This window comes from Salmo salar, chromosome 13 (genome assembly GCF_965601325.2).
Source record: "Salmo salar chromosome 13, fSalSal1, whole genome shotgun sequence".
Lineage (NCBI taxonomy): Eukaryota > Metazoa > Chordata > Actinopteri > Salmoniformes > Salmonidae > Salmo > Salmo salar.
Window position 1 is genome coordinate 10,611,670 of NC_138303.1, and position 16,981 is coordinate 10,628,650.

General features: G+C 41.3%; 1 protein-coding gene across 1 annotated transcript; it reads right to left on the minus strand.

Annotated features, from left to right (window-relative positions):
• Positions 1-1,188: 1,188 nt before the first annotated feature.
• Positions 1,189-8,774, minus strand: LOC106566372 (glutathione S-transferase Mu 3). The gene is made up of 8 exons (XM_045692877.2): positions 8,577-8,774; positions 7,899-7,974; positions 7,746-7,810; positions 7,578-7,659; positions 7,292-7,389; positions 2,124-2,219; positions 1,887-1,997; positions 1,189-1,688 (listed from the first exon to the last, which is right to left on the minus strand). Exons 1-8 carry the CDS (start codon positions 8,610-8,612, stop codon positions 1,593-1,595), a joined length of 660 nt encoding a protein of 219 aa, XP_045548833.1. The 5' UTR covers positions 8,613-8,774; the 3' UTR covers positions 1,189-1,592.
• Between the last annotated feature and the right edge of the window lie 8,207 nt (positions 8,775-16,981).

Genomic DNA, 16,981 nt, shown 5'->3' on the forward strand with positions numbered 1-16,981 from the left:
GCAGCGGTGGAGAGTCCGTAGTGAACATGGTAAGGGTCATGTTGCCAAGAAGGTTCTGGAGCCTCGGGATGGAGGGGAACTCTGGGATGAGGGCCAGGAGGTGCGATTCCCTCCAGTCCAGACCTCCAGATGTTAAAGCTTGGCTGGAGTAAAAGTCCTTCTCCAAAATGTAAGACATCACGTGCACTCTTTAAAAAAAATTTTAACCACAGATCGGCAAGCAACTGACGAATGAGGGAGCAGCAAGGTATGGTGTTTTCTCCTTGGGAGGACTGCTTACATTAAAACTACCACTGTCAAACTAGTCTCAAGGAGCAGGGACATGGTACGGACTAGAACAAGTCTACAGAGCAGAGGTAGAGGAACACTACTAAATAACATTTTATGTTGTCTACTGCTATGGATGACCAGAGAGGAGATGTTGGATGTGTTTATGAAGGCTTCATAAACAGCTCTGTGTTGTCAGAACTGTTCATAGCCTGGCCGTGCTGAACGGTGCTCTACTCCTATGGATGACCAGAGATGAGGACGGTGTGTCCAGAGGAAGAGTGTTCTTTCAGCTGCAGGCCATCAAGTCCTCCATAGCTGTAGCATACAGGCACACACACAGAAATACTGTACCTCATGGACTGAGCAAGCTATATTTATCTAAGTGTTTGGGTGTGTTTCGGGTCATTTCTACTACTGACAAATTCAAGATAAAGGAAATGCATCATCTGTGAGGGAGATAAATGACAACCAGTCTTTTCCCTGTTGTCGACAGCAGCTTTCCAGTGAATCCAACGTCACAAAATAACCAAGAGCCTTCGGAGGAAGAACTATTTAACCTTATAATTTTGTACATTTATAGACGTCAGTACATTCTGTAGAATGGAGTGATGACTTAAGCAATACAAATGAGTAGCCAAATAGATGTAATTACTTTGTTAATTTGACTTAATACTCCTAGCCACTTGTGAGCCACATGTTGGATTGTACAGTTTATTTCGGTAATTCTGAATATCCACATTCCAAGAATGAAGGAACAAATTGACAAACTTCAAAGTGTCCTCAATGTTCACACATTGGACAATGAGATATGTAATAGTTTCCCCTTTGCACTTGAACGTATTGTACTCGTATCATGAAAACAATATCTTTTGCATATTCGGGTAACATCATCCTGAGAATAAAGTGATGACACTGACATTTAATGAAAAACATCATTTTTATTAATTCAAAGGTTCTAATTATCACTTTAAACATTTCTGCTTTTAGTTTCCAAAAAAAATAAAAAAGTACAAAACAAAATCATAAGTCAGGACAGTAAATGCTTTTAGCCATTCAAACATTAGTTACTCAATTCCGAAGATTGGTTGAGTATTGGCATGGAGGAAAATTTGTACAAGCAGCCAGATTCTGATATTTTGCCACTAAAATGGGATTAAAGAAAATAATTAGGCTGCCTGTGTAAACCTTAGCGTAGCTAGTCTATCAAATGGTTCATCCAGCATAATCCTAGATGTCTTTACAGGTCCCATGACCCCAGTGGGTGCAGAACTAACTCTCCTATATCTAATAATATGATTGATGGTTTCCAGTCATTGGTTTCTTTACTCTTTCTTGTTGCCCCACTTGGCCATCTTGTTATTGACAGGAGTCTTTATGAAGCGGCTTGACTTCATGTAGGCTGCAATCTTCTCCAGAGCCTGTTGAGAAAGAGAATTCAGCTTGAAGTCAGCGGAGTCAACAACAGAAGTTTAAAGCGTCGGGTATCATCTTATTCTGTGTAGATTTTTTTTTTATCCTTCAAATTGAAAGGGAACCCTTTCAGTTACAATGGGCTTTAATAAAAACAGCAAGAGGTAATCATAATAATCCCCAATATACAAAATTACAATCCTGACCTCGAAGCGGTCTACAAGTTCCTGTAGGTTCTTGAAGTCATCCAGGCACTTGGAGTCAAACATTATATGTTGATCCAAAAGCTCATACATGATGAAGTCCACAAAGGTGATCTGATTGAGGGGAAGCAACAGAGCAATTATTCATTCTCCAGAGACTGAGCGTCTTCTCTCCTGGCTGGCACCATTGGTGCATTACGTGTCTCACTGCAGTGACTAGCTAATGTAAGTGCATCATACCGTGTCACCAGCAAACCACTTCCTGGTTCCTAGGAACTCCGAGAACTGCTTCAGTGTTCCGGGCAGTCTCTCTGTGTAGCCTGGCTTCATCTTGTCCTGCGGGAGAATACAGGCGGGGAGTTATACTCCAGATGATCTAGGGTCACTCAGTATCAAGATGAGTCTTTGGGAATGAAAACTAGAACATAGGAAGGTATTGTACTGTTATGAAATCGGGTGAGTAGCACGAGGTCCTTATAGCTGGCTGCAAACCCAGATCACATCGAAACAACAATATCCATAATTACAAGAGATCCATAAACGGGTTGGTTGTTTAAACGAAACAGACGCGTGTGAAACTATGGGGCAAAAAAAAAAAATGACTGGGTTGGCTTAGACTGTAGACACTTGTCTCAAATACATTGTTAGCAGTTGTTGGTTAGCTAGCTAGCTAGTGAATTTGCCACATTAGCATGGACATGAAGTCTCTCAAAAAGAGCCACAGTACCTCACAGCAGTTTCTTCTCATGGTTGGTGACCATCCAGAATCACAACTCACAAACTTCTGCCCCATTGAAGCATTGTTTGTGACGTTGTCAACTAACCCATCTATATCGTATGCAATATATTTTTTTGCTGCCACTCAGATGCGTGTAACATCCGTTTTTAATAGTTTACTCTGTCGTCTCTCCATCTCTCCTCTTGAGGCTGCGTCCCACACCAAGCCCCGCCCCCCCAAGCAGCTCAGTTCCTCCTCCCCGCGGTTAAATTCACGAGAAGTTAGCATGATGTTCTGTTAGGTCAAATGCAGACAACCGATTGTTCCAAACAAGGATGCTGCTTTCCACTGCCTCTTAATTTAAAAATGGTTATATTTCAGATTCAACATTCAGTGTTTTAAACTACAGGTAACTGCCAAAATAATGGAAACACTTGAGTAAATGAGGAATACAAAGTACAGTGGGGGAAAAAAGTATTTGATCCCCTGCTGATTTTGTACGTTTGCCCACTGAAAAATAAAGGATCAGTCTATAATTTTAACGGTAGGTTTATTTGAACAGTAAGAGACAGAATAACAACAAAAATATCCAGAAAAACACATGTCAGAAGTGTTATAAATTGATTTGCATTTTAATGAGGGAAATAAGTATTTGACCCCCTCTCAATCAGAAAGATTTATGGCTCCCAGGTGTCTTTTATACAGGTAACGAGCTGAGATTAGGAGCACACTCTTAAAGGGAGTGCTCCTAACCGCAGCTTGTTACCTGTAAAAAAGACACCTGTCCACAGAAGCAATCAATCAGATTCAAAACTCTCCACCATGGCCAAGAGCAAAGAGCTCTCCAAGGATGTCAGGGACAAGATTGCAGACCTACACAAGGCTGGAATGGGCTACAAGACCATCGCCAAGCAGCTTGGTGAGAAGGTGACAACATTTGGTGCGATTATTCGCAAATGGAAGAAACACAAAAGAACTGTCAATATCCCTCGGCCTGGGGCTCCATGCAAGATCTCACCCCGTGGAGTTGCAATGATCATGAGAATGGTGAGGAATCTGCCCAGAACTACACGGGAGGATCTTGTCAATGATCTCAAGGCAGCTGGGACCATAGTCACCAAGAAAACAATTGGTAACACACTACACCGTGAAGGACTCAAATCCTGCAGTGCCCGCAAGGTCCCCCTGCTCAAGAATACATATACATGTCCGTCTGAAGTTTGCCAATGAACATCTGAATGACTCAGAGGACAACTGGTGAAAGTGTTGTGGTCAGATGAGACCAAAATGGAGCTCTTTGTCATCAACTCAACTCACCGTGTTTGGAGGAGGAGGAATGCTGCCTATGACCCCAAGAATACCATCTCCACCGTCAAACATGGAGGTGGAAACATTATGCTTTGGGGGTGTTTTTCTGCTAAGGGGACAGGACAACTTCACCACATCAAAGGGATGATGGACAGGGCCATGTACCGGCAAATCTTGGGTTAGAACCTCCTTCCCTCAGGGCATTGAAAATGGGTCGTGGATGGGTATTCCAGCATGACAATGACCCAAAACACACGGCCAAGGCAACAAAGGAGTGGCTCAAGAAGAAGCACATTAAGGTCCTGGAGTGGCCTAGCCAGTCTCCAGACCTTAATCCCATAGAAAATCTGTGGAGGGAGCTGAAGGTTCGAGTTGCCAAACGTCAGCCTCGAAACCTTAATGACTTGGAGAAGATCTGCAAAGAGGAGTAGGACAAAATCCCTCCTGAGATGTGTGCAAACCTGGTGGTCAACTACAAGAAACACATGACCTCTGGGATTGCCAACAAGGGTTTTGCCACCAAGTACTAAGTCATGTTTTGCAGAGGGGTCAAATACTTATTTCCCTCATTAAAATGCAAATCATTTTAGAACATTTTTGACATGCGTTTTTCTGGATTTTTTGTTGTTGTTATTCTGTCTCTCACTGTTCAAATAAACCTAACATTAAAATTATAGACTGATCATTTCTTTGTAAGTGGGCAAACGTACAAAATCAGCATGGGATCAAATACTTTTTTCCCTCACTGCATCTTGAAAGCAGGTGCTTCCACACAGTTGTTGTTCCTGAGTTAATTAAGCAATTAACATCCCATCATGCTTAGGGTCATGTATAAAAATACTGGGCAGGGCATTATTTTGGCTACCATGACTATACCCCCATAAGATGACAACAACCCTTATCCACAGGGCACTGAATGGTTTGATGAGCATGAAAACAATGTGCCACGGTCTCCATATGCCATGGTCTCAGTCACCAGATCAACCCAATTTAACACTTATGCGAGATTCTGGAGTGGTGCCTGAGACAGCGGTTTCCATCAACAAAACAAAATTATGGAATTTCTCATTGAAGATTATTGGAGGGTTGCGACACCAGAGTTCCAGACACTTGTCGAATCTATGCCAAGGTGCATTGATGCTATTCTGGCTCGTGGTGGCCCAATGCCCTGTTAAGACAATGCTGGGGTTTCCTTTATTTTGGTAGTTGCATGTATAATTGCAAGTCAAATAGCAAATTGCAATATTTAGTCAAAAAAATGTAATCACAACTAAATGTTTTGCCCATATCGTGCAGCCCTACTGCCCTCCTTGACAATGTAACCACCGTTAAAACTATATATAAAAAACAAAAAAATTATTCGATAGCTCCATTTCAAGCTACCTGTGGAGTGAGTTTATGGTACCTTCTTAAAGTGATGCTCCAGAGCTCTTGTATCACTTCAAAAGTAGTGCTCACGAGCCAAAACGGGTCCCTGAAAATTGTGCCCTATGTCATCCATTCCGTATGATATGTTACGTCCTGCAATTTGTATTTTTTTAACATTTCTTACAATGTTACGAATTTGTAAGTGCTTAAGATCCCGGACTGCATCTAACTCTGTTACATTGGCAGTGTCAGTCTTTGGTACTTACAGATATATAGGACCAGTCAAAAGGTTGACACACCTACTCATTCAGGGTTTTTTTAAATTTATTTTTACTATTTTCTACATTGTAGAATAGTGAAGACAACAAAACTATGAAATGACACATATGGAATCATGTAGTAACCAAAAAGTGTTAAATCAAAATATATTTTGCAAAGCTGTAAAGGCACTCTTGGAAGTCTCTCAACCAGCTTCACCCCCACACCATTACACCTCCTCCATGCTTCGCGGTGGGAAACCACACATGTGGAGAGCCATTCATCTACTCTGCGTCTCACAAAGACAAGGCGGTTGGAACCAACGTTCTCAGATTTGGACTCATCAGGCCTGAGGACAGTCTCCTCTGAACAGTTGATGTTGAGATGTGTCTGTTATCTGAACTCTGAAGCATTTACTTGGGCTGCAATTTCTGAGGCTTGTAACTCTAATGAACTTATCCTTTCCTGTGGCGGTCCGCATGAGAGCCAGTTTCATCGTAGTTCTTGATTGTTTTTGCAACTGCACTTGAAGAAACTTTCAAAGTTCTTAATTTTCCGGATTGACTGACCTTCATGTCTTAAAGTAATGAGGGACTGTCGTTTCTCTTTGCTTATTTGAGCTGTTCTTGCCATAATATTTATTTACCTAGGCAAGTTTCTAGGCAAAATTCTTATTTTCAATGGCAGCCTAGGAACAGTGGGTTAACTGCCTTGTTCAGGGGCAGAATGACAGATTTTTACCTTGTCAGCTCGGGGCTTCGAACTTGCAACCTTTCGGTTACTAGTCCAACACTCTAACCACTAGGCTACCCTGCCGCCCCAATATGGACTTGGTCTTTTACCAAATAGGGCTCTCTTCTGTATACCACCCTACCTTGTCACAACAACTGATTGGCTCAAACGCATTGAGGAAAGAAATTCCACAAATTAACTAACAAGGCACACCTGTTAATTGAAATGCATTCCAGGTGACTACCTCATGAAGCTGGTTGAGAGAATGCCAAGAGTGTGCAAAGCTGTAATTTGTTTAACACTGTTTTGGTTACTACACGATTCCATGTGTTATTTCATAGTTTTGATGTCTTCACTATTATTCTACAATGTGGAAAATAGTAAAAAAATAAAAACCCTTGAATGAGTAGGTGTCTAAACTTTTGACTGGTATTATATTTATTTATTTTTAAAGAAAAAAGGCAGTGGCCAGTGCAAACTAAAAGTCCATAACGATGAAGTTTCATTTAGAAAGTGATGCGAAATAAGTCTTGAGTGATGCGTCAATGTCCAAGGCTGTGACTTACAAAGTCTATTGGGTCGCCAATTATCAAGCGAGTCTTTGGAATAATATTCAAGTGGTCAGTCAAAGGGGTGGGTATAATTTGTGGAACGTTCCAACAGGAATCTGTTCCAAAAAACGTAAAGTAAAAGGTTGCCAACCAACAACGCATACAAAGTAGCAACGCATACAAACCTAGCTAACTAGCTGCCGAATAGGCATCAACTCACCACGTAGCTTATTCTTAATGTTTGTCCATAGGCAAACAGACATGTGAGGACAGACATTTTTCGGAATAAACATGAGTGAAAAACGCAATGAAATAGACCACTCCCTACCCGGTATCTTATTCTGCCGCTATACAACTTTGTATGCGTTGTTTTTTTGGCAACCTTGTTATTTACAAAGTTTTTGGAATAGATTCCTGTTGGAACTTTCCACAAATTATACCCACCCCAATCAAAGTGTAAGGTTGTCACTTACAAAGTCTGTGTAGCACATAATCACAAAGCCGTTCCGGAAGTCCATCGCCTGATTCTCAAGAATGTCCACACGAACCTTCTCGTCTTCGCTCTCCCCACCTACAAAAGAGAGAAGACAATAGAACATTTATATTCTCAACTAAAAACGTACAGAACAGAGATATGGCAATTCCGTGGTCTAGTCGTAGCCTAGTTGTGTGTGTGTGTGTGTGTGTAAAGTACTGTGGTGTAGCACTAGAGCAATAAAGCCACTCTGAATGGCCTGATTGCAGTTTATCAGACAGTACAGAGGTTGTGCTTGCGTGCGATGTATCTCATGATGGCATTGCTCTGGACAATCTTCCTGTCTCCATCCTCCAGATAGGGCAGCTAGGGGGAAAACACGGCAACAGTCACAGGTGGTACGGTAGCAGCGGCGTGTGTTTGTTCAGCATATTATACGTAGGGCTACTTACGTTGGGGAAGTCCATTCCCAGTTTGTGCTTCTCATCAAACCAGCAACTTTTGTCATAGTTTGGGGCTACAGAGAGACAGTTAGACAAAGTTAGAACTTGAATGTTCTCAACTTGATATTCTTCCCTTTAGGAATTCAACAAATTAAAATGTACCTTCTCCGCAGGTGTAGAACTTGTCCTCATATTTAGTATCAGTGTACTCCAGGAGCAGACGAATGGGCTGAGCAAGCTATTTAGAAAGAAATATATATATATATATATATATATGGCACATATCAAACTTTTCTGCCAGAGGTCCTCATATCATGGATGAGACACTGCGACTATACTATGAACATTTAAATAGCAGGTGTGTGTGTGTGTGTGTGTGTGTGTGTGTGTGTGTGTGTGTGTGTGTGTGAGAGAGAGAGCTAAATCTAAAATATTCCATATTGACAATCTGATATGACACGTGGCGATTACGTTTGAACAAATTTCAGGTTAACTGACATTACATTTTTTTCCCCTCAGACAAGCAGGTTGAGAATTTTTAACAAAGTAAACACGTGCTGCAAGTCGGCAATTTATAGTTACATAACACACATTTTTCTATTCGAGTCTTTGAAAATGTAACACAATAGCAATTTCTCGATTCAAACGATTAGACATGTGCACTGTATGACAATAATTGTATCCAACTATTATGAACAGCTTGAAATCACGCCAAATATTGGAAACAAAGTACCGTTACTAGAACCTAGTACGACAGGCACACAAATTAATGGGAAACACGCTGTTCATACCAACTGTGCAACTGCGTGCAGAAAAACAAATAATAATATTATTCCTTACCCCGCGAATATCCCAGTAAGCCAATTTCATTGCCATGTTGTACCTTTTCACGAACAAGGTAGCACAGAATACAGCACCGAGTTTATTGTAAACACAGACGAACAACGACGTTAAAATGAGTTTTTGCAGCAGCCTATCGAGGTTTTATACGGAAGCGCTCACTGGCTGGAATGAGAAGTGTTTCTATTGTTCTGCCAGCAACACAAACTACGACGTCACTTTCGTATGGTAATATTAACCTTCAGAAATAAAAGGCCCGCATTTCAAAACAAATAAACACAACAAATAACAAATGTATATAAGTTTCCAACAATGAAAAAAAATACAATGTCGACACTGAGAATATTGTTCTGTAAGAGAGAAAAGACAAAGTCTTCCCTGTGGCTCAGTTGGTAGAGCATGGTGTTTGCAACGCCAGCATGGTGTGTGCAACGCCAGGGTTGTGGGTTCGATTCCCACGGGGGGCCAGTACAAAATAAATAAAATAAATGCATGAAATGTACTGTAAGTCGCTCTGGATAAGAGCGTCTGCTAAATGACTAAAATGTAAATGTAAACAACAGGGTGTCTACTAAGCAAAAAGGAAGGGGGCTGGGTTGCACGGCCTGCTGCTGGCTTTTGTATCCCATGTACAGTCTATTACTGTATATTGCATCCGGGTCTATGGAGGGGGTGGAGAACAAAGTGCTGCTGGATATGTGCAACACAGTCCACCTCCAAAAACTAAACATATTTGGTTAGTAGAGACCCTAATGAGTCTTTCCCACCACACTTTAGCTGAGACAGGATGAAAGAACAGTTCTCTCTACAAGCCAATAACCATCCCAAATGTATTGCATTTCAGTAAACGGACTGGGTGGATTAAGTACTCTGTATTAAACCCGTTGCCCAGCAAAAGAGACAAATTTAAGTTCTGCAGACTATTGCGTCATTACAATATTATATATTTTGTATTTTATTAAAAGTGAATTTCTTTAAATATAGCCTACACAACAGCTTTCAACACTCCAGTATTTTCTGAGGTGGTTGCAATGCTGTGAAAAACAGTTGTCAAGGACTACTGCTGAAGGAAAAAAAAAATCGATATTCCCGAAGTTTAGCATGTCTTTGCAGGGGGACTCTTATTTTGAGAAGAAAAATCCGCGATGCTACGAGATAATATTCTGCTGCTAGGAGAACGTTAATGAAAGGTTCAGGTAGGCTATGTTATTTTCAGAGGTAGACTGGCTCTGGCAGCCAAAACAGCTAAATACTCCATCTAAAAGTGAATTGATTCTCAATTGTGATACAATTCTAGAAACATAAAGCCCTTTCATATCACATAAAAAAAGCTAAATATATACTTACTGTACACTGTTTTAACCTGCTTTATCACAGTTTCAGAAGACAGTATTTTTTTCAGTGACAACACATTTCTGCCGGCCTTCTTCCATTCCACACAGACGTTGCCTCTGTCTTCCGTCTGTCTTCCATAAACACTCACTGTAACATTGAGAAATGGCATTGTGGGAACACTAACCCAAGCCCTATAAAGGTGTGTATCAACTGAGAATGTTTTCTACCTGATAAAGATAAGGTCCTTACGCTGCATGTTAATGTTCAGACCGAGCACCGGCGCTCTAAACAAAACTCCCCCGTTCCTGAAGACACCTTCGTCCACCTATTTCACCTTTATTTAACCAGGTAGGCTAGTTGAGAACAAGTCCTTTATTTAACCAGGTAGGCTAGTTGAGAACAAGTCCTTTATTTAACCAGGTAGGCTAGTTGAGAAAAAGTTCTCGTTTGCAACTGTGACCTGGCCAAGATAAAGCAAAGCAGTTCGACACATACAACAACACATAGTTACACATGGAATAAACAAAACATACAGTCAATAATATAGTAGAAAAGTCTATATAGAGCATGTGCAAATGAGGTAGGATAAGAGAGGTAAGGCAATAAATAGGCCATGGTGGCAAAGTAATTACAATATAGCAATTAAGCACTGGATTGGTAGAATGTGCAGAGATGAATGTGCAAGTAGAGATACTGGGGTGCAAAGGCGCAAGAAAAATAAATAAATACAGTATGGGGATGAGGTAGTTGGATGGGCTATTTACAGATGGGCTATGTACAGGTGCAGTGATCTGTGAGCTGCTCTGACAGCTGGTGCTTAAAGCTAGTGAGGGAGGTAAGAGTCTCCAGCTTTAGTGATTTTTGCAGTTTGTTCCAGTCATTGGCAGCAGAGAGCTGGAAGGAGAGGCGGCCAAAGGAGGAATTGGCTTTGGGGGTGACCAGTGAGATATACCTGCTGGAGCGCATGCTACGGGTGGGTGCTGCTATGGTGACCAGTGAACTGAGATAAGGCAGGGCTTTACCTAGCAGAGACTTGTAGATGAACTGGAGCCAGTGGGTTTGGCGATGAGGATGAAGCGAGGGCCAGCCAACGAGAGTGTACAGGTCACAGTGGTGGGTAGTATATGGGGCTTTGGTGACAAAATGGATGGCACTGTGATAGACTGCATCCAATTTGTTGAGTAGAGTGTTGGAGGCTATTTTGTAAATGACATCGCCGAAGTCGAGGATTGGTAGGATGGTCAGTTTTACAAGGGTATGTTTGGCAGCATGAGTGAATGATGCTAATATAAAGAATACTACACGAAAAACCACAAACGACTTCAGACATGCTATACATACAAAAAGACTCGCAGTGTTAGCACAACCACCCACAAACCCAAGTGACAAACATACTCCTAATTATATGACTCCCAATCAGGAACAACGATCACCAGCTGTCCCTGATCGGGAGCCACACAAACCCACATAGAAATACAACACCCAGAACACACATACACAGACATACTCTGCCACGTCCTGACCAAAACTACACAACAACACCCTCTGCTGGTCAGGATGTGACACTGTGTGATGTAATGGAATGCAGAGATGATATAGGGCTACATGTAAACTACCTATTGCAGTTGTATTTCTATATTTCTAAAGTCTTTTAGTTGGTGCAAAATTGGACAATTTTTAAATATTTTTTTATTCCTGTAAATTACTAATTGCTATCCTCAGAACACCTGGCTGTCTTGTTTACATACAGAATGCGAGTACACCTGCTGCTGGACATAATCAAGGCAAAATCTATGAATTTAAAAAAGCTAATCTGAGAGTAATCCTAGATATAATGCGGCATTACAATATAGCCTCAGGTACCCAGTGCTGTGTTATGGGTAACTGCATACCCTAACCAAGCGTCGTCCGGGTTACAGTTTGGCCAGGGTAGGCCGTCATTGTAAATAAGAATTTGTTCTTAACTGACTTGCCTAATTAAACAAAGGTTAAATAAAGGTTAAATAAATAACTGTTAAGGGAATTTTTGAATCACAATGATACTAATTAACAATCAATAAGCCTTGACTAATCCCCAAGGTTTGTAAGACACTGGGTTAATAATAATTAGGCAAGGACTCAGCTTTCTACAAAAGGTCTGTACAGTTTATTCAGAGAACGTTCTAAAGTCAAAAATTAGGACTCAGTCCTTTTATAATACACACAAATTCTTATCTTTAGACCACTCCCTTCTCAAACAACCAGTACCTTTCCAACCACCACATATAGCCATAAAAACTCGCCACATTCTTCAGGGCTTTCACCTCCCCTCCCCCTTTATGACCCCCTCTTGGTTTGAAACCTCTCCAATGTTTTTCTTTTACCTAATCTACAACTTCACTCAGTTTACATCCCTACTAAAGAATATAACCTCAAAGTTTTACAATCCTAACCGATCTCCCCATATCCTGATTTTATCTTCCCATTATTCATTAAGATATCTCCCTATTCTATAATAACAGAGTGGAACAGTTAAGTCATTTTCCTAACACATACAAATTATTCTAACAATAACATAAATAAATACATGGAGTGTGTCTGAAAGTGGGTGTGTCAACAGCAGTGGGAGGATCAACAGAAGTGGGTGTGTCAACAGCAGTGGGAGGATCAACAGAAGTGGGAGGATCAACAGAAGTGGGCGTGTCAACAGCAGTGGGAGGATCAACAGAAGTGGGCATGTCAACAGCAGTGGGTGTATGGAAAGCGTATCAGGTAATTAAGCAGATGTGGCCAGTCTAACCAATAATGTAGCGCTGATGTTACACACATCGCTGATGAGCCACCAACTTCTTCTGCAATGCCCACTTTCAGACACACTCCAAGGATGCAGTTTCCCAGACTTGGAGCATTGTGGTCAAAGTTGGTGTCGTTTGGTGTCATTGGGCGGCAGATAGCCTAGTGGTTAGAGCATTGGTGCCAGTAACTGAAAGGTTGCTAGATTGAATCCCTGAGCTGACAAGGTAAAAATCTGTTGTTCTGCCCCTGAACAAGGAAGTTAACCCACTGTTCCCCGGTAGGCCGTCATTGTAAATAAGAATTTGTTCTTAACTGACTTGCCTAGTTAAATAAATAACAATTTCCTCAAACCGTCTGAGAGGAAGAGGCGAAGCGAGAGACTTTACTTCAACAAAAATGAATTTTTGTATGGAGGTCAATGAGAGAGTGTAGAATTTGGTCAACAAAAAAATGTAATTGCTAATTTGCTACGTGAGGCTTATTTGATGGAATAGAAGTTTTGAAATGAATCACACACTTCAACAACTGCAATGAATTCCTGCGTCTTAAAGGCATTTATTTACAAGATAAACAAACAAACAAACAAACACCAACTATAAATCAACAGCAAATATTGAACCAAGTCAGACGGCTTTTCAGTCCACAGTTATTGGGAAAGTAAATGCAAATAACAGTCATCCGTACAGTCTGAGGTGTGACGTTAGATTACCTTGGGCACGCAAGTCTGAAAAGAGACCATTACGAAGCTACTGTACGTCACTACTGGTGATACAAAACTATGATGAGTGTGTTCACCCTTCATTTTGGGACATGTCCCTAAGTTGTATAGAAACACAGACAAATCTAGTAGGTATTATTGATTGTAAAACAGATATGAAACGTGACGCAATATCTCTCCGTCTAGTAGATGATTCCAAACTTGGACCTTTATTTGTATTGTAGGCTATGCAGGACACTGATCCGAGGTCAGATAGAGAGTTCACAGAGTGACATCGTAGGCAATGAAATTACATGATAAAATATGATACAGTCGCTATAATAAAAGTTTACTGTCAGGATGAATCTGAGACAAAAGATAAGTTACCACAGCAGCAGCTCCAGTAAAAGGTCTTTATGCCACCCAGATGTAAAACTAGCCTGAAATCCAGAACCTGTTTTGTGCTAACATTCCACTCATTTGTACATGTTGTTTGGTATGACAAGAAGTGGCAATGAGTGGAATGTTAGCACAAACAGACTGGAATTCATCAGGCTAGTATAAAACCATAAAGGCTTAAGAAATATTGCCAGAAATATGTAGTTGTTTTTAAAATACTGGCAGACATTTTTTACATTCTAAATAATATGTAGCCTATATTCACTTGCAAATTAATAAACTCAGAAATTACAGTGGGGGAAAAAAGTATTTGATCCCCTGCTGATTTTGTACGTTTGCCCACTGACAAAGAAAGGATCAGTCTATAATTTGAATGGTAGGTTTATTTGAACAGTGAGAGACAGAATAACAACAAAATAATCCCCAAAAACGCATGTCAAAAATGTTATAAATTGATAGGCATTTTAATGAGGGAAAAAAATATTTGACCCCCTCTCAATCAGAAAGATTTCTGGCTCCCAGGTGTCTTTTATACAGGTAACGAGCTGAGATTAGGAGCACACTCTTAAAGGGAGTGCTCCTAACCGCAGCTTGTTACCTGTAAAAAAGACACCTGTCCACAAAAGCAATCAATCAATCAGATTCCAAACTCTCCACCATGGCCAAGACCAAAGAGCTCTCCAAGGATGTCAGGGACAAGATTGTAGAGCTACACAAGGTTGGAATGGGCTACAAGACCATCGCCAAGCAGCTTGGTGAGAAGGTGACAACATTTGGTGCGATTATTCGCAAATGGAAGAAGCACAAAAGAACTGTCAATATCCCTCGGCCTGGGGCTCCATGCAAGATCTCACCTCTTGGAGTTGCAATGATCATGAGAACGGTGAGGAATCAGCCCAGAACTACACGGGAGGATCTTGTCAATGATCTCAAGGCAGCTGGGACCATAGTCACCAAGAAAACAATTGGTAACACACTACACCGTGAAGGACTGAAATCCTGCAGTGCCCGCAAGGTCCCCCTGATCAAGAATACATATACATGCCCGTCTGAATTTTGTCAATGAACATCTGAATGATTCAGAGGACAATGGGTGAACGTGTTGTGGTCAGATGAGACCAAAATGGAGCTCTTTGTCATCAACTCAACTCGCCGTGTTTGGAGGAGGAGGAATGCTGCCTATGACCCCAAGAACACCATCTCCACCGTCAAACATGGAGGTGGAAACATTATGCTTTGGGGGTGTTTTTCTGCTAAGGGAACAGGACAACTTCACCGCATCAAAGGGACGATGGACGGGGCCATGTACCGTCAAATCTTGGGTGAGAACCTCCTTCCCTCAGCCAGGGCATTGAAAATGGGTCGTGGATGGGTATTCCAGCATGACAATGACCCAAAACACACGGCCAAGGCAACAAAGGAGTGGCTCAAGAAGAAGCACATTAAGGTCCTGGAGTGGCCTAGCCAAGTCTCCAGACCTTAATCCCATAGAAAATCTGTGGAGGGAGCTGAAGGTTCGAGTTGCCAAACGTCAGCCTCGAAACCTTAATGACTTGGAGAAGATCTGCAAAAAGGAGTGGGACAAAATCCTTCCTGAGATGTGTGCAAACCTGGTGGCCAACTACAAGAAACGTCTGACCTCTGTGATTGCCAACAAGGGTTTTGCCACCAAGTACTAAGTCATGTTTTGCAGAGGGGTCAAATACTTATTTCCCTCATTAAAATGCAAATCATTTTATAACATTTTTGACATGCGTTTTTCTGGATATTTTTGTTGTTATTCTGTCTCTCACTGTTGAAATAAACCTACTATTAAAATTATAGACTGATCATTTCTTTGTCAGTGCGCAAACGTACAAAATCAGCAGGGGATCAAATACTTTTCCCCCCCACTGTATATCACAGTGACAAGGAAAGGTTTGACAGTAAGAATGATGAAATCAAAGATACAATGGAAAGTCACAATATCAGAAATACAGCGCAAAAACAATGTTAATAATCAAAAACAGGTCATTTTGACAGACAGGAATAGGTTTGTTCTCTAATATTGCATTGCCCAGATCTCTTCCATGTCTCTCCCACACAGTTATTTCTATCAACCCATATCTGCCAGTAAAGTCTCTGCAAAGATTTTCTTTAAAACAAATTTAAAAAATGTATTCTCTACTGATAGGGTCTCTTGCAACAGTCTTGGTTCATCAGGACTGAGGTCTGTCCTCCTCCCTCTCCTCTTCCCTGCTCCTCCTCCTCCTTCCTCTTCCCTGTGCCTCCTCTTCCCTCCTCTTCCTCCCACTCTTCCCTGCTTCTCCTCCTCCCTCCTCTTCCCTGCTTCTCCTCCTCTTCCCTGCTCCTCCCTCCTCTTCCATGCTCCTCCTCCCAGGGCCGTAACCAGGGTTTATGCTCTAGAGAGGTCGGGAAGGGTCTCCCCCCTCACCCAGGAAATAAAACCCTTTGCCTTGATGACTGCTTTGCCCACACTTGGCATTCCCTCAACCAGCTTCACCCGGAATGCTTTTCCAACAGACTTGAAGAAGTTCCCACATAAGCTGAGCACTTGTTGGCTGCTTTTCCTTCCAGGTCATCTGATGCAGCACTCCGTTACTCTCATTCTTGGTAGAAGCTGGTTGAAAGAATGCCAAGACTGTTCAAAGCTGCCATCAAAGCAAAGTGTGGCTACTTTGAAGAATCACAAATATAAAATACATTTTGATTTGTTTAAACACTTTTTTGGTTACTACATGATTCCATATGTGTTATTTCATAGTTTTGATGTTTTCACTATTATTCTACAATGTAGAAAATAGTAAAAAATGAAGAAAAACCCTTAAATGAGTAGGTGTGTCTAAACTTTTGACTGGTACTGTAAATATAATATACTGTAAATATACTGTAAATATAATATACTGTAAATATAATATACTCTAAATATACTGTAAATATAATATACTGTATACAGTATATATTTTTTTTAGCTGAAAATAATTATCTACGTCCGGACCTATGTCTTCATTTGTAGTTACGGCCCTGCCTCCTCCTTCCTGTTACTCCTCCTTCCTCTTCCTTCCTACACAGGTCCCATATGCAGGTTGCCCTCCTCCTCCCTGTTACTCCTCATCTCTCCCCATAGACAGGCTCCATACACAGACTCCCCTTCTGTCTGTCCCTCCTTTTCTCCCCCTAGACAGGCCCCATGTTTGTT

Bases quoted from the DNA above. Each gene is read 5' to 3' on its own strand.
- LOC106566372 (XM_045692877.2), bottom strand. From the start codon at position 8,612: ATGGCAATGAAATTGGCTTACTGGGATATTCGCGGG. The intron at 7,390-7,577 runs GTACTGTCTGAT...TCTCTTTTGTAG, and splicing joins CGCACGCAAGCACAACCTCT to GTGGGGAGAGCGAAGACGAG. The intron at 1,689-1,886 runs GTCAGGATTGTA...CTTTCTCAACAG, and splicing joins AACTTGTAGACCGCTTCGAG to GCTCTGGAGAAGATTGCAGC.